General features: G+C 47.4%; 1 protein-coding gene across 1 annotated transcript in view; it reads left to right on the top strand.

Moving 5' to 3' along the window:
- Tusp (WD40 superfamily protein Tusp) overlaps positions 1–22,907 on the top strand; it is a 222,136-nt gene that overhangs the window by 152,512 nt on the left and 46,717 nt on the right. Inside the window, exons 2-3 of the mRNA XM_077632302.1 lie at positions 11,222–11,515; positions 21,857–22,046. Of these exons, the coding sequence (XP_077488428.1) occupies positions 11,222–11,515; positions 21,857–22,046 (484 nt within the window). The remainder of the gene's footprint in view (positions 1–11,221; positions 11,516–21,856; positions 22,047–22,907) is intronic.

Below are 22,907 nucleotides of genomic sequence, written 5' to 3'. Positions count from 1 at the left end.
CTCGTGTCATATATTCCCAACGCATGTAGAGGTACGGCAGGTCGCATATAACCAGCACCGCACTGTGGTGGAATTAGGCGGCGCAGTGAAGGCTGCTTTGAAACACCCAGTACCACGGCATATATACAACAGCTCTGCCATTAGCCATGGACGGGACAACGTATCCATACATTTGTAACAATGCTTCCCTTCAAACCCACACGCCCAATGCATGTCGGAGCACGTGCCCTTACAGAAATTTCTTTAGATAGTCTATATACTCTAGTCTTTAAAGTCTATAGACTCTCTATAGACAATCCCTAGAGAACAGTCTATAGACAATACAAATCCAGTCTATAGACATTCTATAAATTTATGGTCATACACTATTATTAGGCTTCTGTCTATAGACAGTCTATAGACTATGAAACTATGAATAGACAAAAGAAATGTCTATAGGAAGGCAATAGAGCCTATAAGAAGTCTATAGCCTGTATACCGACCATTTTTGTAAGGGCGGAGCCTTTCAGGGTGCGCTGTTAGATAAAACAGCTGGTTAATTTGCGCTGAAGTGACGTAAAACGTGACGTAAATAATACGTAAGTTTTTGGCGCTGGCTTTAATTTTTTCCGTGTTTCTAGTGTTCGCACGCCGAATATGCGCTTCTCGTAGACTCTGGTCTTTCAGCCCGCGCGAGTTTTCGCATACTCATTTCAGAGCTTGCGCCGATATATAGTAGACGCGGACAGCTGGCGTCTTTCGCAGATTGGTCAATTGCAACAGACAACCAAATGAGACCGGAAAACAACGCGAGAAGAAAACGAGAGATATTTCTATCCGACAACGCCACACGGAACAAAGTAACGCCATTATTGCGGCTCATGTCCATTCAGTTTGTACAGGTCCGGCACCTTTGCGTCTTCTCTTTTTTCATTTTGTGCCTTGTACTGTCCGTCCGGTCGATCTGGCGTGGGTCCCTGGCCACAGTGGAATTCGTGTGAATGAGGTGGCGGACTATCTAGTGTCGCCTTCCATGAGCGGATGCGTTCTGCATTTACGTCCTTGCTTTCCACTGAGGACAGGTGCCAGCAATCAAGCAGTTTCTATTGCTGAGTAGCTCCGAGTAATTATTACTCTCGTGTGACTATTTCCCGCATTTAAAGTACACTTGGAATTCGGGTCAATGCCGTTTTCGCGAATGCACGCTAACTGCCCAGTTTTTGATGCAGGATTCTTCACTTAAATTTCTAGCTTCATAGATGTGGGTGTCCTCCCTTAGCCTTGCGTTCGTCCTGCAATGAACCTGATACGTTGGATCACTTCCTCGCTTCCTATCGCTGATTCGTTTTCTTCAGCAAGCTTTTTCTTGAAGTTCCTTGACAGAATTTGGGGCTCTTGCTGACAGTACCAAATTGGCTCACGTTTGGCGCTAACAAGCTGGGATACAGAGTTACAGACACGGGACAGCCCGCTCCGCTTTTCGCAAGTTCATTTCGGCCTGTGGGAGTATTCCTTGCTGGGGCGCCATCACGTTGGGGTTTTTTACTTTTATCCATCCATAAGTTCCTTTGTTCCTGATTCTAATTTTGGTTTATTTTTCTTGTTTTTTTGTGTCAGAAAATTATTGCTACTTTTTTTGCCGAAATTCTGCGCGGTAATGTCAAGCTTCTATTCATTCCTCGTTCGGGCAGTCTCCCTCTCAGGTATGAGCCATGTTCCAAGGGCACAACAACAGCAACAACCAGAACACTGGACAAAAACCTCACAATCAGCCTCTTTTATGACGAGAAAATTAGCTTTATACATTGTTTTACCCATAAACATGTCGATAAGCGGCACAAGCTGCAGTCGAAACAGGATCAAGGCCTGCGAGCTCATGCTGGCGATATAAGGACCACCTCTTAAAGAGGACTGGTTAGGCAAGTTGTGATAATATCAGTGCAAATAAAATATTATTTTAGATAATCGCTCTGCTGGCGGTAATGACTGAATGGTCAACGATAACAAGAACCCTTTAATAGGCTCACAGCATAACTATGTCGTTGCCCGTCCATTAATGACGCTTTATTCTTAGTATCCATTCCTATGTCGCAGCAACGTCGCTGTGATTCGATAGCAAACCGGATTCGGGCCTCGCCTTGACCACATATTCTATATCTACCAAGATGCTAACGTTGTTATAACTACTGGCGCTGGTTTTCATTTGCTATGTTTATGATCAAATGTTTGGCATTACCACAGGCGGTGGGCATGCTTTCGCTACCATTATGCCCGCAGGCCAAAATAGCGTGTGCATCGTGTAAGAAATAAGAGAGCGTGCGGAAGATACAATCGGACAGCTCGTTCCCGCTGGCCTGTCACATCGTTGACCTAGTGTCCTTTTGTTCATTTGCTCTTTTGCTTTTTCTCCTTCTTATCTCCGTTCTTTGGTGTTTGCCAGGAGGCACATCAGGCGAGGACGCGATAAGGCACACCGACTGTCGTGCCGAGGCCAGCCCGCTGTGGGCCCCGGGCGGGAACAACATCGCGCTCCTTCGGGAAAACGACGGTGGCGCGTTTTCCGCCGCGGTTGCCTCCTGCCAACGCCACTTCCTGCCCCTATCCATCGGGCCAACTGGGCCGAGCCTGTGCGCACGGCCCCGACATCCGACAAACGATTTTTCCATTAGCGAGCACGCGGCAGCTAACCCTAGCGGCGGCGGTGAAAGCACACCAAGCCAAACGACGCGGGGACGAGGTTGCCCGCACAAAAGGCTGCCAGAACGGGACAAAACGCGCAAGCGAATCTTATCGGATGTAGGAGGCGACGAATGCGAAGTCCCCGTAACGAGGTCTTTCGTTTGTGTTGATTACCCCAACGTTCCTCGCAACGATGCTGTGCTTTAATTGTTTTAACCATGAGTATTTATTGTTTATTTGCGCTAATTTTTATGGTTTAAATCGAGGAAATTTACGGAACTTGATGGGGCAGAAATCAATGTCCAAAGATGGAGAGTGGTGGTCGGAACTTTATAGGGGCATTCGCTTGGTATGCATTCAGAAATTTTGCGAGCCTGCAGAGTTCATGACAATGGATGGAGCTCGCACTTTATCGTGTGATAAGATGTTATCAGGTCATGTACAAGAGGACGCAGTTAGTACAATGAACACAAGAGACAGAAACTAAAGATAGAAACAAAAAGGAAAAGAAACTAATCATAAAGAAGCCATTGCGAGCGGTTATCACTGAATGACTTTAAGCACCGCGCTTTCATCGTTTACATATCTAGCAAACAACCAATATATCAGCAAGTTGATGGAGGGCACCACATTGGGATGTTACTCGGCTTTCCCCTGGAATTCAGGCCGCACTTATAGACTTAGTTTCCTTCGTTGTCCTGAAAGGCATCCATTGGCAAAAGAAAAAAAATGCGGAGGTGGGAGGGGGTGGGCGGTGCTCAGTGTGCGCAGTTCAATAAAAACCAACCTCTGTTCATGCACGGTTCACTATTACGTCAAAAAACAAAGGCAGTCGGCGGGGCAAAGGCCGAAACAGTTGGCGGGGGCCCCGACTGACTCCGTGCAATGCGGTCACAGCAGCAAATGGCCTTTCAGGAAGCGGGTCACAGAGGCCGGCGATCGTGCCGAAGTAGTTACCAAAATGAGCCGCGCGAAATAGGAGAACAGGAGTGCTCCAGCTCGAATTATTCCGAGAAGTGTGTGTGTGTGAGGGGGAAGGGGGGGGGTGTACATGTGTAGAACTAATTAGGGGGTCGGGGTGGAAGGAAGGAACAAAAACAAAAATGTTGGGCATGCGCCGAGGGCTACAGGAGTAAAGCACGCTTTGTCTTCTTCAGTTAACGGCGGCATTAGCACACGCCCAGAAATGGGTGCGGCTGAAAGATCACTTTACGGTGCATCATCTTATTCCCCGTAATTGTGAGCGTCATTTAGGAGTGAAAATTGAAACGCCAGTTAATTAAATTGAAAAGCAGCTGTATGCAAAGAAGCGAACGCCAGAAGAATATATACGTTGAGATAAGTTTGTGCCGTAGGATCGCATAATAGGCATGCATTTGCAGAAGGCTCTTAATGATATCTACTTTTAATAAAAGTTAAGGAAAAACTTTTTCGAGGAACCAGGTACAAAAAGAGACAAAGAAAGAGTAAGTAAAAAGTGATAAAGGAACGTTAAAACGTGATTTCAGCATAATTTCAACATTACAGCGCGGTGTAGTGTCCCTGCGTGCTGGTTTCTTCTTGTCCTGTTTGTCGCGCTCTATCCACAAATGAAATAATTTGACCGCTTTCAGTCCTGCAACAAGGCGCACCATTTGCCTGCATGGCATGTAGGCGTTCCAGAGGTGTCTCACATAAAAAAAGTAGGCAAACCCGATTTTTGGTGGGCTTTATAAGTAAGTCTTCGCCAACAGCAAGCTAGATGAAGGAATGGCGGGTTGGTGTTATTGGTGGCATGCGATGCGTTCTGAAGAGATAACGCGATAACATATAGTACACTGTTATTAGCATCATAAATGGGCTGGCGCGTTTCTGTATAAATTCATCACACGCTATGGAATGGAATGAAAGCATGACGTCGCTACAACGGACGCACATAATCTTGAGAAAGAGGCGGCCCGGGTGCGCCTCAGTGAACGCCGAATACATAAACAGCGATGCCTTGTTCCACATCAGCTGCCCGCTGCTAAAATTAACCATCGAGACAATGAAGTATGTCTACACTCCAGTTCCCAGAGACCACGATCTTACCACTGTTGCTGCTGCAGTCGCGTAAGCCAAATCCTCTGGCTCCACTTCAGCAACACAACACAACACAACAAAACACAACACAACGCAACACAACACAACACAACACACACACACACACTTAGACATAGGCACGCACCCAACTTCTCTAAATGACTGAAGGTATGCAAATATAGTTCAAGATCTCTACGGCAGCATCGCCAGCATCACCCAGTAGTCAAGTACGCCGCCGGAAAAACATTTGTTTGATCTTATTCCTGCAATCCCTTTCGTGGTCTAGCCTCGTCAATCTTTTCCCGACTATATCTCCTCGAGTCCATTACTCCACCCGGGCCTCAGCCTCCCTCGGTTACCTTCACCTTGGTCGGTACCCACCCAAAAGAGCATCTCTCAACACAGTTCAGAGTTTGACGGAAACCCGTATGGGGAATGGGGTACCCATATTGCATATGAAAATACAAGCACTGAGCATGAAGATCGAAGAATAATAATTATAAATGCATTGCCGTTTCGGCTCACTGCGAGTTCTTGGTTCAGAATCATTAAAGCTGCGAACTGGGCGAGTTGGTATTGATTCATATTTGATATTTGATTCATATTGGTATTGGTTCACAATGATGCGAAAAATTGGCGAGCCGCTCTGCTTATGAAGCAACGTTGTTCATGGCGAAAACTTGTTATTCCACATTCAGAGCACCTGAGGGTCGTCCTGTGCGCTCAGTGGTGTACATGTGGCATGAAGAGATTATACGATCCGCATGCTCTGCAGCAAAATTTCTTCATCGCGAACCAATCGCTAGAGAGCAGTGCAAGTCCCCTTTATAGTTTCAGGAATTTTAAATTATTGGCATGCTCGTGGGTGGGGAAGTAACGTTTTTATTTTTCTCACACCCGAAGCTCGCGAACTTTTGCTGCCGACTGTACATCAAGATAAAACTAACGTGAAGTCTCTGACAAAAGTAACCAGGCCGCATGGTTTGCTTCTAACTCGTATAGCACTGCACCTGTACCACCGCTAAAGCTATAAAACTATGTAAGGTCAATTACACCGACCATTACCCTCGTTAAAGTATCGCCAGCTGCGAAAAGCTATAGCGCGACCGGAAGTAAAAAGCGCTCCAACAATGTCCGTGTCGCTTACGAATGGGCCTAATGGACACGACGTTCACGCGGTGTTCTGTTTTCTTCTCACCGAACACAATTAGGCGGAGCCATCAGCATTAGCCAGATGCTATTGATCGTCACTGAAAGTGTCATCCACGTATGTGCTGGACGAAAAGGCGGCCTAGTGAAGGTAAAACAAGAAACGGAGCCGTGTTAGCTACTTTCACGGCGCACAAATCGGTAGTTGTTGAAGGTGGCCAACTTTTTATGTTGTGTGCTAGACGCCCCTGCTCTTCTTCCGTTTCTGTTACCACAATTTACCGGAAAAAAAGGTGTCTTTGTCCTCAACTTTTTCAAGAGCGCTGTTCTTTTTTTAACTTTAAAATAATAACTTGTGATGCGATCGCGTGCGCACCGGCTACTGCTCTTTTTAAGTTATCTGACTAAGCAGACGCTGTGTCGGAAGAGGTTCAGCTGTGTCTCAAGAAGAAAGAACTCCGTTTACACCAACATTCATCACTCAATGTTGAGTTAGAGCTGCTCTTGAAGAAAGCCGTGCCCAGCTTGCGTTGCCAGCGATGTGCGCGAACGGGACAACTCGGCCAGTCTGTAGAGGCGAGGGATGAGGACACGTGAGCCACAGCTACAGGAAAATAGACTGACGGGGCCTACACTTGCACGGTTTAATATGTGCAACCACATTTTCATCGATAAAGCGCTTAAAGTCATTTCATCTCCCTTGAGAACCGAGAGCAAATGGCTTGAGTTTCCGATGCATTATTGCATTCTGAAGATTGCGGTCCACATATCTCTGGACCTGTATTTGCGTCTGCTATCCAAATTCTGCGCTACAATTCGCAGCAGCACTTCTACATCTGCACCGCACTGTTCACCTGGGCAATAACCTCTGTCCAAGCTGACACAAATAACAATATGCACCTCAAACGTCCTTATCAGCTTATAGTGTGTGGTCCAACATCGCGTTTACAAACTTGGGGGCGCTCGAGAACGCCAGGGGCGGCCACGGTGTGTCGTCTGAGCCATCGTCTGCTGTAGTACGTGTGCGCGTTTGTTTCCTAGGCTTCGTAGTGCTTCCCATGCTATATAATTTAAAGCATTGTATTTGAGAGCAAATCTAGTGGCCGCGGCAGCATAGCGGACTGCGCTACAAACCTGTGCTGTTCCGAGACAACGAGGCAGCTGCGCCTAGACGTCGTGGGAGGTTGTGCGGGTCATCACAACACAGACTGATTGTGACGTTTTAAAACGATATGAACCTTGCAATGGCACTGCATACTTTTTATGCTCCACTTGAGAGTACCCGCCGGTGTTTAATGAACGACGGCGTACATAAGTACACAGTGCGAGCATAAAATTATTTTAATTAGTTTTTTTTAAAGTAAACATGTCAGCTCTGCGGAGATAAGGTCACCGCAAAGCACTATTTTTTTTTTGTTAAAGCTCTAAACTCAAGGGACTAAGAAAAAAACATTTCCCACAATTTTGTGACAATCACATCCCGTCGACTCTAGATTACTCCTCCTCCCCCCCCACCAAAAAAAAAAGAAAGCTTGCGTTGACATTTTGTGTTCTTTTACGTTCGTAAAGGAATCAAAGCTTCTGAACAAATTTCCCACAAAGCAGACACATTAACCTTGCGTTTGGCGCATGACGGTTTTGCATGCTTATGTGCCATAACGCGCAGCGTTGCACAGCACAGCCCAACACAGCACAGCATAGTACAGCATACGACAACAAAACACATCACAACAAAATACTTCACGACGGGACAAAACATGACAAAACGCAACGCAACGCAGTTTTGCTTACAGTCTATATGGGCTGCACTCATGACCAGTACTAACTTCGGCAAACATGCACATACCTTGGGTTTTAAAAGTACATCGGCTTTCAAATTACTTCGCATAGTTGCGCATTCTGGTCTTGAATGTACCCTGTTTTTGTTAACCAAGGCAGCGTCTTTATAGGTGCAGTGTAAAATTAGAGAACTACCTTGAAAAATTTTATTTACATGCATTCCGAAGGGCGACGCCTCCAGCTATTACCCTCGGCCGGCGACAGCAATGCCAGCTCATGATGGTCACGTCATAGATGGGTGTTGGTCTATACATGGAACCTTACGTAGAATGATAAACCATCAATTTTGGAGGAAGCAGGAGGTGAAGGAGAAGAAAACAGCCTCGATAAATTACATGGGCTTCTGTGCAGCTGCCTGAAGACTCCAATAAAAGAAAGCATAACAATGCCGTGGTATTCCATCTCCAGACTCAAGCGCAGTACGCGTAAATGCATTTTTAATCAGTAGAACACGATGTTCCGCGCTTCTACTTGCCACTTGAGAACACAGCGCTTGCAGACAAAGGACCAGAACAAGAAGGACACACACCTGCGCTAACTAACAACTTTTATTTCGGAAGGGGGCCGATCCGCGCCTTTTATACAGAATTGGAGGGAATGATGCGCACGCGCACAACACAGCCAGGTGGGAGCATGGAAAGAGCCAACACATAGACCAACTATTCTTATCGCCACTGATAACCAACAACGCAGCCAAAACAAGCAAGAAAAGAAAAAGAAAAAAAAAGAAAAAAGAAAAAAGAAAAAAGAAAAGAAGAGAAAGAACCAACGCGCAGGTGTTAGCGCAGGTGTGTGTCCTTCTTGTTCTGGTCCTTTGTCTGCAAGCGCTGTGTTCTCAAGATGTACCCCAACCAACTCGCCCAGCAACAAACCTTGTTCTACTTGCAAATTTTTTTAACGGTTCCAGTGCGTACATGAAGTTTGATACAAGCAGTGTTTTAACGCTGCCGAGCATTCGCATCGGTGAATGAGGGTCCTTTGAAAAGCGATCTCGTCAAACTGAGCACAGTGCTCCTCGCCATGGATTGTTAGCGCGAACGGCACCTTTTTTTGTTTCGGAACGAGTGCAGAGCGAGTAATTGAACTGCGCACGCTGAGCGTGATCGTCAACGGCGGAAAAGATGCTGCGGCATTGTGTCTACACAGTTTAGACTGACGCAACCACGAACTTTATTTATAATGGTGGTGACGAGTTTGCCGCAGCTGCTTAAACCGGGTAAAGCTGTATTATCTGAGCTGATGTAGAAATGGCTTGCATTGAGACGAATAATTTGATTTTTATTGCAGTGTGAAGATCTCCCCTGCAAGCCGGGCTCTGTTGAGCGCGGCGTGTCTGTACCGTCTACAAACGATCAGTCTGCTCTCGTGTTGCAATCGATGCTCCAACGCGCTGGAATTTGCGTGTTTGCGCAATCGTAGTATATAACTGCTGGAATAGCCGGTATACTGAAGCGAAAAGATTTAATACGCCCGCAGGCTTGTTTGCAGTACCGTTGGATAATTACAACCGGCACGTGTAAGTTGCTACGCAGCGTCCCTACAGTCGCCACTGCTGCTGAGTTCTCTAAGTCCTAGTTGCGGTTTATGATTGGACTAGCGACCCTTTGCGTAAAGGTGGTTGAACAGTCTGCATTTACTAAAGAACAAACAAACAAACAAGCAAGCAAACAAACAAACAAACAAACAAACAAACTGTAACGGGGAGTTAGTTCAGCGCTTAGGCAGCGGCGAAACCACGGCGGCGAAACAGCTTTTGGTCGGTCAAGGTCAGCAGGCTCTCGCTCTGAGCGATGGAAGCGCGGCTAGGCTAATGCCCGTTTTTTTTTCTCACGTAAAAAAGATAAACCCTCCATGCTCATCACTATATATGGGCAGCCGGTGCCAGAAATGCACAAGCTTCGCGTGCTAGGCATGTTCCTGCAAGGCAACGGCCTTAATATAGAGACTGTCTCCAAACTCACTGCCACTACGCACCAGATCGTTCGAGTGATCAAACGCATAGCCAATAAACACCCCGGCATGTGCGAACACGACCTCCGAAGGCTGGTACATGCATTCGTAGTAAGCCGGATGCTATACCCCCTGCCCTACCTTTACCTCACCGAAACGGAGACAGAAAAGGTAGATGCAGTAATCATGCAAGCCTACAAGACAGCCTTAAGTTTGCCCAAATGCACCCCAACCTTTCGTCTCTTACGCATGGGAGTCTACAACGCGCTCAGGGAGCGGACGGAAGCACACCGCATAGCCCAAATAAGCAGACTGTCTTCCACTACCACTGGATGCCACATTATAGCCTCACTCCAGCTCCGAGCGATCGGTCCACCTCTCATTAACTCCCACAAGGTTCCGCAATACGTCAGGGACCATCTCACTATCCCCCCCGCCCTCCCCTTACCTAAAAACATGCATCCAGTCCGCCACCAGGCTCGACGGGCAGTCGGCGCCCGCGTCTTGCATAAAGCACATGAAGGTGAACCGGACGTAGTCTACGCAGACGCCGCAAAGTACTCCCAAATCTTAGCTCACGCCCTCTGTGTACTCGCCAACAACCTAGAACACACGATATCAGGCTAGATCAGGGCAAACACCTCGATAGAAGCTGAAAAGCAGCCATCGGGCTATCGATATCGTCTTCCACTACCATTCTTATCCTGAGCGATTCCAAAACCGCCATTCAAATTTTATGCTGCCGCCTATTAAATTCTTATCTCCAAACCCTAACCACCTAGCCCTATCCAAATAGTCTAGGTACCGGCTCATTCGGGCAATCCCCGAAACGAAGCGGCCCGTTGCGCTGCTCAAGCGTACGTCAACGTAGCGACGTGTACCGAAGACCCAGGAAGCGTGAGAGACCGGCTGATCACATATCACGACATCACGCTACATTGCCGCGAAGAACGTCTACTTTACCCGCCGCCACACACATCGCTGACAAAACAACAACAGACGACCTGGCGACAACTCCAGGCTCGCACCTTTCCCTCCCCAGCGCTACTTGCACTTTTCTTCCCTTCTTCTCACACCCCCTAATGTTCCCTCTGTAGGGCCCCGAGCCACATTCGACCACATTATGTTCATCTGCCAACAACTGCAACCACTGGTCCAATGTGCCCTCGCATACTCGGAGGGGTGGTAAGTCATGGTCTCTAGCTCCGATCCGGCCTCGCAACTGATTGGTGCATGCGGCGCCGTGAGACACGGGCTGCCCGCCACCACCCACGAACAGGAGCCAGCCCAGCTCTGAAATTGTGAATTATAAGGGCTCCGCCATTAATAAAGTTTTTCACCACCACCACCACCACCACCACCACCACCACCACCACCACCACCACCACCACCACCACCACCACACAATTTCTTCTGCACAAAACAAACATACAAACAAACAAACAAACAAACAAACAAACAAACAAACAAACAAACAAGCCAGCAAACAGATATCTTAATTCGCCAAGCAGCCTTCGAGCTAACGCGCCCTCCTGTTTCTTTCTTTTCTTCGTTCCCGTCGCAGGTGACGCTGGTGAAGTGGAACGAGCCGTACCAGAAGCTGGCGTCGTGCGACAGCAGCGGCGTGATCTTCGTGTGGATCAAGTACGAGGGCCGCTGGTCCATCGAGCTCATCAACGACCGCAACACGCAGGTGACCGACTTCGCCTGGAGCCACGACGGCCGCATGGCGCTCATCTGCTACCGCGACGGCTTCGTGCTGGTCGGCTCGGTGGCCGGCCAGCGCTACTGGTCCTCCACGCTGCACCTGGACCGGGCGGCCGTGCTGTGCGGCATCTGGACGCCCGACGACCACCAGGTACGACCACCCTTATGCATCCACCCTCTCCCCTGCTGTGTTGAGCAAAGAAAGGTGATACTCGTTGAAGCAAATGACAGCTATTGCTGCTAAAACAGTAACGCTGGCTACCAAGTGGCGAGACGTTTCTTAGAAGGAATACGCTAGAATAACCGAGGGTTGTCCGACTGAAAAGCAGTGCTTCGAGCGAGTGTTGGTCCGCTCAAAGGCAGAGGAGCCACGGCGACAAGCTCGGGGGATAAGTTCCCGAGTGACCGCATCGCTCAGGCGAAGGCCGCAGCCTCGCCGGACCCTCCGCGCGGGATGAGCTACCGAGGTCGGAAAGCTAGGAACCGGTTTTGCCTTCGCCAGAATGACTCGCGCCCTCCGTGCCGCTCATCATAGAGTTATGAATCTTACTGCCACCCCTTCCATTCGGGGCGGTTGTGGGTGCGACCTTCCTTAGGGAATTAAAGTGGCTGCGTTATTTATTTCGTGTTTTTTTATGCTTACTTCTGGCCCTATTCTTATTCTTTGTTCTTTGACATTCTAAGCTTTTATGTTCATGTTTTTCTTCCTATAATATCTCAATTTCTGCGACTGTTCGTGCAATTTTTCCAGTCTGCTTTCCCACCACCGCTGATCTAGTCTTCGCTTGCCTGTCCCTACTGGTGATGTGTTAATTTCGCTTTCGCTATCCCTAAAAACTAAAGCTATTGGAAGGCTGAGCGTTTACTGTCTTCGCCAAAAGTAAACGAGCTGCAGTGGCCAGCGCTGGAAACCGTAGCGTCGCCGAGGCAGCTGCTCAATTACTTTTGGCAAAGACGGTACCTCTTAATATGTGGGTGTACACTTTTACAGTCCATGTTGAACGTTTCTAGAGTGCTGTAATGGCACAGGGGCTCACTACTGACAGTTGAGGCAACTAAAAGCCAAAAGAAAGCTTGAAATTGACTTGCTTTTTAGTGTTCGTGTAAGCGATTTTCTTGTTTTGTGGCAATGATGGAGAGCGGGCAGGTATATAGGTCTCTTGAAAACAAAAAGTGGACAAGGGAGGAGTAAGCCTCGTGGAGCTTGCCAACGTTTCGACAAGAGGACGATGACAAGTCCTGTTGTCGAAACGTCCTCGAGCTCCCTGATGCTTACCCTTCCCTTGTTGACTCTGTTTGTGGCAAGTAATTTCTATGGTTCAACCGTACGTTATATATGGTTTATGGTTTATGGGGGTTTCACGTCCCAAAACGACTCGGGCTATGAGGGACGCCGTAGTGGAGGGCTCCGGAATTTTCGACCACCTAGTTTTTTTTTACGTGCACTGACATCGCACAGCACACAGGCCTCTAGAGTTTTGCCTCCATCGAAATTCGACCGCCGCGGCCGGGATCGAACCCGCGTCTTTCGGGCCGGCAGTGCCATAACCACTCAGCCACCGCGGCGGCTCGTACGTTATATATTGTGATGCCGGGACAACAAAGATGAAGTAAAGATCGGAGGCGCGGGGAGAAGAGGACAAGAAAGTGACCTTAAAGGCTAAGCATTCGAGCGGAAGGCCGCGTCTAAGCTTCACTCATTTACAATATCTATATCAGCAGTAGTTTACGAAGCTGCACACACCGCTTCTAACGAGCTCCGTGTTTGATTATAGCGAACAACTCGCTCCTGTCTAAGGAGGTCTGTGCACACCGCATCGCACGACAACTGCGCATGCGTCAGAAAACGCATCTACCCGCGGCGCCAACGACCACAGGAAGCGAATAGGATAAGAACGGAAAGAAAGTGAGAAGAAATTCATCGTAGGATAGAACGAAAGAAAGGAAGAAATTAAGGAAGAAAGAATTAAAAAATATATTTTTGAGACACACGAGACAGCGTCAGCCTAACGTTCTGCGTTCGGAGCGTGCTCACACTGTACCCGTGTGCGTAGGCAGAAGACCATAAACGGACGTCTCCATTCTTGCCGCCCGCATAAATATCGCCGTTTTCCGAGTCGGCAATAAAGCGTCTTTATCGGACGGGCGCGCCTATAAAAAAGAAGGACGAGATAGGAGCAACGCGCGTCCCAAATTTATCTTCTCCTTCCAACGCTGTCAGACAGAGTGCGCCGCAGCTTCCCTGAGCAGATATGCAGGAAGGCCTGTCATTTCAGTGCGCTCGCGCGAGCACAGTTCTTGGCATTTCAAGAACCCCGTGTAGCAGCAACTGATTTCGCATATTTGCTTTCATCGCCCACGCGTTTCTTTCTTTTTTTTTTCCAGGAAGCGAAGAAATGCTACTGGCAGAGAACTCGAGCAGAGAGCATGAGTGCATGAGATGCGCTCAGAAAAACATGAGTGCTTCCGCGTGAGCTTTCACTCGAAATTCCGCTTTCTTTTTTTATTTCTATCAAAGGTTCGTTCTATGCTCTCCATGTTTCGTGCATTTGAATGCCTCGAAATACCATTCAACATCGCTTGAGAAATGCCAGGAAATATATTCGCTGGTTTTCTGTTGCACAGCTTTGAACTACTCCAGCATTAGCGCAGATGAATGAAAGGTGCTGAGAAAAAAGATTTTAAATAAGTGGGTAAGAGAAAGGAATCAACATTTCGATGCTCCTGTTTTTCGGGGTTTATCGAGCGGAGCCTGCACCTTTATATCCTGCGCTGCTTGAACCATATGTGCTGTTTCATGTTAATAAATGCAAAAAATTCGAGACAATTAAATTTAAAAGGCAATTAGAGCATGCTAGTGTCCGTAATAAAATATTTTTAGCAATGTGCGCAAATAAGTTACTCATCTGGCGAGATAACCCCGTCTCAAAACCGGCGCTTTATCGCAATTGCAAGTATTGCATAAGAAATAGTTTGTACTGAATAAAATAAAGCACCACATATATTACACCGTTGCGTTGTCGCTCTTATGCGATTAGCACAGCAATTCCTTTAAACCAGTGCTGTAAGCTCTAGAACTCGCTTTGAGAAGGACCTCAGTGGCCCCTTTCTCGTTTTGCACCTCTTTTTTTTCTTCCTGAGGCCGCAAAGTCTGCTTTCACAATCAAAAGAGGGCGTCGTAAATTTGAAAGATAGCGATCGCGGAAAACCCCAGCCCCGCCCAAGCGCCCTGAAAACGCCGTAAATCTGAAACGCATCACAGAAGTAGTGCCAGAGCAAACCACCATCCGCTGCTAGTGGCTGTATAGCTTTACAGTGCATAAAATGTATCGTTCCTTTTTGCTTCTCCTTATTTTCTCAATGGCGAACTCTGTTCGAGCAAGCGCTAAAAAAAATTGCTAAAGAAAACAAAAAATATGGCTTAGTGGTCTTTGACTGCGTGAACGTCCCATCAGGCCGAAGGAAAAGCGCGAAGCGCACTTGTCACATTGAATTCTCGACTGCCGCTGAGGAGAATACAATGGGCGCGCTGATCCCGTCAGGGGAAATCCCCTGGGATGGGAAATCTCTAGGCGTGTTTGGTGGCTCCAAGGAAGGGTTTTGCCAGCGGTTGCGTTTTATATAAATTTGCTTTTTGTGTGGCGCACGAGGTATTCAGCAGTTCTTTTCAGGCTCGGCCGATTCTTCTTGAGAAGCGCTTGCGGACGAAAGGCCAGTGAAAAGACTTGCTTTGGCTGCGGTAAGCTGGAGCAATGGGAAACCAGGGATGCAGTTTTTCGAAAGGGGTCCGCACATATTCCTGAAGATATGCGATGTTGTGCTTGCAGAGTATGGTGCGATATGAAAATTGGTTGTGTGGGATATTAATAGAGACTGCCGATATTTCAAAGATTCTTTTTGCAAACGCACGGTTTCACAAACGGAAGATAAGCAAACATTTTCTAAAGTTTGTGGAATTTAGAGCGCAAGCAGTCTACAGTGTCTTTATTAGTCGTATTCGGTCTCAGGTAGGCCTAACTAGATTATTGCCTTTCAGCCCCATATGTATACGTGAGGATGGAACGATTCTATGGAAAGTTTTCTTGGCGGCGTCTGCGCTGCTCGGTGTTAGATATATTGGAGCGTTCAGATTTTCGGTCGTGGAATACACATCGGGCGTTCGGCTACTGATCCGGAGTTCCCGGGTTAGAACCCGACCGCGGCGGCTGCGTTTTTATGGAGGCAAAACGCTAAGGCGCCCGTGTGCTGTGCGATGTCAGCGCACGTTAAAGATGCCCAGGTGTTCGAAATGATTACGGAGCCCTCCACTACGGCACCTCACTCTTCCTTTCTTCTTTCAATGCCTCTTTTATTCCTTCCCTTACGGCGCGCTTCTTGTGTCCAACGATGTATGAGACAGATACTGCGCCATTTACCTTCCCCAAAAACCAATTATAATTATTAATACACACCAAGGGCAGCACGCACGAGAGACTTGCATTGCAGTTTAATATGACAGCTCGGATAGTCAGCGTTCAGATGCTGTGTGCGCAATAATTAGAGAGCAGAAACAACCAACACGGAAGACAAATTGGAAGGCATTCTCAGAGTCACCATGAAACTTTCTGATGAGTACGTGGAAAACCGGAGCTTGTAACACGTATCAGGTAGAATATACTATCACATTTCTCAATCATCCGAACAGTTTAGCTTATAGGTTGACAAATATTTTCGCTTTGAGCATACATTCATGCATCGCAGCTTGGAGTAAACTATTTGACTGACAGTCGGCACTGTGGCGCAGTATGTCACTACATTCTTTTGCGTTTTATATGGGCACAGACAAGAGTGGGGTTGACCTATTTTAGAACAGCTAATCATAAGCCCAGCTGCATAAATCAGCTATAGGCTTTGGCTGACACAGTGTCGCTTTACGTCAAAAGACCGCCCTAAACATCAACTATGACATTTCCTACGGCAGCGACTTCTCTGTCTGTTTTGACAGAAGCTGAAGCCCCGCGCCCTCAGATTGTAGCGAGCCGATGCCAGAGAGGGCGAAATACATGCGAAATGTGCTAATCAGTTGCTAGAAGGTCCAGAATATTAAAGAAAAAAATTAAAACGCTTCTGCTTGCATTAAGCTGCATGGATGACTTAGAATTATGTTTCATGAGCGTGTTATCGCTGTATACAGAATCAGATTCGGTCAGATTCATTACAAGAAGAAAAAAAAGTGGGGGGGGGGGGGGCGTTTACAATTCATCACGTTGAACCTGTTTTAAATCGACCCAGGTTCTTGGATTGCCAAATTTCTACGGAAATTGAGAAAAAATAACGAAATCGTGTTTTTCTTCAAAATCCTCCGAAAAAATTCACCGTTTTCCTCTGTCTTATATAACCAACCGAGCCTTTGATCTCCTGTTTACCGGTTTTTCCACCATATAGGCGTGAGCACAGCAAGACTTGTTCTTCTACCTCCATAAAATATCTGGAGAAAAGTTTGAGCAGCTTCTCACGAGTATTTAATTGCCGCGTATAGGCTCATCTTTACAGCCCCAGGCTCGAAACGGGGAACAAGGTAAGGAAACAAGCAAGGCACACAGCCGCTAAAATGACAGCCAGGACGCCGAACAACGGGAAAGTTCAAAAGTGGCGTAAGACAGGCGTGCAGGTGGGCTTGCGACAGACTTTCTACGGCGGGCGTTTCTTTTTCTGCACGTGTGAGCCTCGGCGTCGAATGAAGGCCGTCTCCTGCTACTGTTCTCTCCTCCGCGGCGTTCCCTGATAGATGAAGCCGCGCCCCGGACGTCTCCTGCTCCCACTTCATCCGTTATCTTCGGCGCGGCTGCGTCGTACGGATTCCCCCGCGGCTCCTTTTTCACGCGCCGACGAAAAGTCGAGCCAAGGTGGAAACAGCTACGCGCAGGCCTGAAGTAACGTGCAGCATCGTGCGGGATGCTAGCAGCATATCCCTTATAAAAATGGTCTATAAGCTTTCTAATAATAATAATTGGTTTTGGGGGAAAGGAAATGGCGCAGTATCTGTCTCATATATCGTTGGACACCTGAACCGCGCCGTTAGGGAAGGGATAAGGGAGGGAGTGAAAGAAGAAAGGAAGAAAGAGGTGCCGTAGTGGAGGTCTCCGGAATAATTTCGACCACCTGGGGATCTTTAACGTGCACTGACATCGCACAGCACACGGGCGCCTTAGCGTTTTTCCTCCATAAAAACGCAGCCGCCGTGGTCGGGTTCGAACCCGGGAACTTCGGATCAGTAGTCGAGCGCCCTAACCACTGAGCCTTCTATGAACTTATTATAGGCTGTATTGCCTTCCTATTGATATTTTCTTTCTTTTGTCGATTCATATAGTGTATAGGCTTTCTACGGACAAAAATTTAGTAGGAACTATGGCCACGAATCTATAGATTGTCTATAGACTATTAGTAGGATTTGTATTCTTTACAGATTAGTATGTGGTATTTGTCTATAAAAAAAACGCTTTATTGCCTAAAGTCTATGAACAGTCTATATATCCTCCAAAGAAATTTCTATAAGGGCGGAGACTGCAGCGGCCGTCCTTCACCTACGGGCTTCCACGCAATACCGGGCCCGTAGAGACTAAAACTCGCCACTCATTTAGCCGACCATAACACCACCGTGCGCAGGGCACACAAAAAGTTTTCAGAAATGTTCAAAACTTGTGAGAGTTTCGTGTTTTTAGCATAGTGACGTGAAGTGAACGGTGTGCATTTCTCTGCGTCACCAGCACCGTGGGCATTCGTTTGACAACGAATGTCGCACCACTAGCCAGGCAGTGAGGAAATTCAGCTTTTCGCTTCGGTGGCGTCAGTGTTCCGAAAACTTGTGATGGCATCTGTACGTGTTGCGAGAACTCCCACTCTTTTAGCGAACTTGGGAGAGGAGGGGTACAGACTTCTGAGAAAGCGATTGTGAGAAATGGAGACAGAAACTCGGCCTACGGAGTGCATCCTCTGACAACAAGCAAAGCTGAATCAGATAATAATGTTGACAGTGTAACGTGAAGGTCTTATCGGTGCCAGGATAATCTGTAAGAACGCAGAGGACGAGGCGACATACCGCCAGTAGAGAAAGAACGCATCAGGATGAACATTTTTCGGCACGCCTATCGCGTCTGCGACCACCTCACGTGGAAGGCAAGCATTTCTCTTCCATTCAGGCCGACTGCATTTTGTCTCGCCTCTAGGTTTCATTCGGTCGCCCATCTGAGCGCTTAACTGGAAACCTCACATTTCATCGAAAGCACCCCCGTTTTTTCTTACTTTTTTATATATTTGTGCTCGTTTGTTATGTATTTGTGCTACGTCTGTCGGCGTAGTTAGTTTGCCTCCCACATTTCCCCAGCCCTTGAACAAATGCAATCACTGTACACAGTTGTAAATATCAATTTCTCTTCGCTATCATTTCTTACCAACCCTGTTGTTTTTATTTATTTATTCCTCAAATGCACCTGAGCAAGGTTAAACATGACGGATGGACGGCTTGCTTGAAGCATGCTATGTTCAATCTCGGCCTTGAAATCCGTCCTGCTTACCCCTGGCTGTTCTTTTTATTTCCGCTGGTTGGAAATCAAACGTCCAGGAAACAAGCGCAAGTTATTCCGACCGGAAAACACATTGTAGGATACTCGAATTGTGTAGTTGGTTGAACGAAGTCTGGAAACAGCACAACACACATTAACAAAGGCGAAGACAACACACACCACGGCGCCATCCTGTGACTCGACTTCGTTCTTTTACAGATGAGATCTTATGTTTTAAATGCTTAGTATTATTCTTTGTACTCACCTATGGGGCAGAAACGTGGAGGCTAACGAAAAGGGCTCAGCTTAAGATAAGGACAACGCAGCGAGTCATGGAAAGAAAAATGATGGGTGTAATGTTAAGAGACCGGAATCGGGCAGAGTGGGTGAGGGAACAAACGCGGGTTAATGACGTCCTATAGTCGAAATCAAGAGGAAGAAATGGGCTTGGGCAGGGCATGTAATGCGAAGGCAAGATAACCGCTGGTCCTTAAGGGTATCGGAGTGGATTCCGAGAGAGGGGGCAAGCGTAGCAGGGGGCGGCAGAAAGTTAGGTGGGCGGATGAGACTAAGAAGTTCGCAGGCATAGAGTGGGCGTAACTGGCACAGGACAGGGTTAATTGCAGAGACATGAGAGAGGTCTTTACCCTGCATTGAATGCAGTAAGGTTGATGATGATTATTGTTGATATTATTTTTTTAAATTTCAATCGAAGCAACCACCGCATGCTTGCGTGGATCTCCTTCGCCTGGCCGACGTGCGCCAGGAGCTTGCTGCGCGGCACTGCACGCAAGTCCAGTGGACGATGCATAAAGGGAAGAGGAGCTCCCTCTGTCTTCGCGCGCGCTCGGGCACTGCGTCGTGCAGGCCTCCGCAAAAGCAACGGCAGCAGCGGCAGCGGCGGCGTGGCTACAGCGTTCTCGGCGTGTGCGCGCGATAGAGATGGATCGATGCAGACGCCGGAGTAATGTTGCGACGCCGTTCATCATCCACCGGGTTCCGACGGCGTCCGCTTCGCCCAGCGTTGCTGCTTCTCCTGTTTGGCGCGTAACGCGGCCCCGAGCTGCCGACCGGCGAACGAAAACAAACGCGTGTGAGAGCACTCCACGCTTCAGCTCGTCCGGCGCAAACAACATGGGATGCGCGTTGCGCTTCGGGACCTCTCTGCGCCACGCGGCGGTGCGAAGCTGTCGTTTCGCGCAAGTGCGAATAGCGAACGCACTTGAGGCTTTGGTCGGACGAGAATTAAATTAAATTGGTTTTTTGGGGGAAAGGAAATGGCGCAGTATATGTCTCACAATTCGGCTCGGCGGACACCTGAACCGCGCCGTAAAGGAATGGATAATAAAGGGCGCAAGTGCGAATGGCGAAGGCGCTTGAAGCTTCGGTCGGACGAGAATTAAATTAAATTGGTTATTGGGGAAAGGAAGTGGCGCATTACCTGTCTCACACCTCGACGGACACCTGAACCGCGCCGTAAAGGAATAAAGAAGTGAGTTAAAGAAGAAAGGAAAAAAGAGGTGCCGTAGTAGAGAACTCCGGAATAATTTCTACCACCTGGGGATCTTTAACGTGCACAGACATCTCACAGCACACGGGCGCTGTTTGCGTTTCGCCTCCATCGAAACGCGGCCGCCGCGTTCGGGGTCGGAGTACCGAGTATTCCGGATCAGTAGCCGAGCGTCCTAACCACTGAGCCACCGGGGCGGGTAGAGGTAAATGTATCAATCTAAAAACGCATGTGGATCGCTGGAAACAGGCGCTTTCGATGATGTGCTATGTTTGATCACGTATATACGTGGGCGTGCAAACAATGATGCTCGCACGGGTGGCGGTTTGGTAGAGATATCGTAATAACAGTTGTTTATTTTCCCAGAAGAGAAGGCAAGAGTCTGAGAGGATCCCTTTCGCAGTAGGTGGGCCCCGCGGTTCCCCACAATGTGCGTGTTATAGCGCTGGCATCTTTATTCGGAGCCGGCTACGCTTGCTCTAGCTGCTCAATCGCGAAGGACAAAATGGAGCTTGATTCGCCAAAACACGTGTCTACGACTCTAAAAGGCTGCCGTCCAGACCTTTTGTAAAAATAAAATATCCGAGTACATACATGTTCTCGAAACAAGTGGCAGTCTTTATTGGAGAAAAAAAAACGCAGAAACCACGCGCCGGATATGCACAGTCATGGCTTAGGGCAACAAAAATGTGCTAAACAATAAACACTCCAAATTGCGGTCACGATTAGTCATTTGGTTCAAGAGTTATAAAGCTGAGAGATGCACAGAAATATATGCTAGATGTATATGTCGCGCACGAAAAACTAGATACTCTTTTATGGTATTGGACGTCTCAAAGACCTCAAGTAAGGCATGCGTTGAACGTCTTTGTAATGCTTTTTTATTGCCCACGGCCCAATAATTTTCAGCCTATCGTTAATTAGTGATGCTTCATCTTCCATAAAAAATACATTAGTGAACTTAATTTTAATTTCGATGGAGCGAAGAACACTTTGCGGAAGTGTTAATGAACCTCGCCTGTTTTTTTTTTTCTCCCGCAGCTATTATTCTTGTGCCCGGGTGTTCGCGTTTGATTCGTCCTGTTCCTGTTTCGTTACACGCTGATGAGACGTTGTGTTTGTTCACCCTTTGTCGCGATACATTTCCCAGCGCATAACAAAGCTTCACTGAAAACAAACAAAAAATGTGCTAGCAAAATTTTTAGGCTGCCTAGTGGGTAAAACTTGTTAATTAAAAAAAAAAAACTGCCCGGAAACAGGAATACGGAGGCACAAGAAGAGACAAACGCAGTGCGCTGTGTGTTGGTCTCTTCCTGTCTTTCGATATTCGTAATTTCGCGCCGCTTTTGGTAATAAAACATCTTTCTTGAGGCCTGTATGGCTAAGCTCGTGGTCGTTACCACCCGTTACTCAGCTGCTGGCACTTGCCCTCCGTCTGCAGGTGCTGTTCGGCACGTCGAACGGACAGATCCTGGTCAACGACATGCACGGCGAACTGGTGGCCCAGGTGACGCTGAACGAGGACGCCGCCATCGTGGCCATGGCCTGGTCTTGCGAGAAGTTCAAGATGGAAGAGGCAGACGACGACCGAGCGGCCTCCACGGGAGACGCCTCCGTCCCGCCCGCACAAGGTAACACGCCCCACCCGTACTCTGTCGAGGAACGTTTTTTTTTTAAAGAAAGGCTAAACGGCGGCTAGTCTGATTACCTAATTAACATGCGCGAGAACAGTGGAGAAACCTTAGTGATCTGCATCCTGTAGATACGTATTTTGTACGTGCACAACAATGTTTGAAACATTGCTGAGTCCTAACGTTTCGCAATATATTTCAAGCAAATTTAAGGCATTTTCGAGAAGAAATGCGTACGAGCATTTAGGTACTCGTTCAGCAGCTGGAGATTGGACGAAGTGCTTAAAGTAGGTTTTCCCAGCGAAGTGATGCGGGTCTTCCTAAATGTAAGTGTTTCTGCGCCTGCTTACTTGAGCAGATACCTCTTAATTTTGCGTGTGATCCCATCACTTACAAAAGTGTTTTTACAGCACCTCTGTCTTGTACTTTCAAAAGTTAATGAGAGGGAGGAACCTGCGCTCTCATTTAGGTACGGTTCACTGTCTGCTATAAAAGAGCTGAGGTCGAGTAAGTTGCTTACGATTGTGGTTTGCATTGAATATTGGAATAAGGAGTGTTAAGACAACACACGATGAAAGGAAAACTGCAGAACACGCAATTTAACCTTTGCTTACCTTCTATCAACGTTTCCTACGCAACACTAGTTTCCACTTCTTGATGGGTTTCTTTTACGTCTGTGAAATTATTCAGGCAATACATAATTAAGAACACAAAAAATTAGCCTTAGAACGAGCACAATTTCTGATAAAGCATGAAATTTATGTGAAGAAACTCATATCACAAATTTGGATGTGGAAAGACTGCGTAAATTTTGGGAAAAAAAAGTTTCTATACCTTGAACAGGACCATTAGAATTTCTTG

The sequence above is a fragment of the Amblyomma americanum genome, chromosome 7 (assembly GCF_052857255.1).
Source record: "Amblyomma americanum isolate KBUSLIRL-KWMA chromosome 7, ASM5285725v1, whole genome shotgun sequence".
Classification (NCBI taxonomy): Eukaryota; Metazoa; Arthropoda; class Arachnida; order Ixodida; family Ixodidae; genus Amblyomma; species Amblyomma americanum.
The sequence above is the reverse complement of the archived record's forward strand: the minus strand, read 5'-3'. Positions and strand labels throughout refer to the sequence as shown.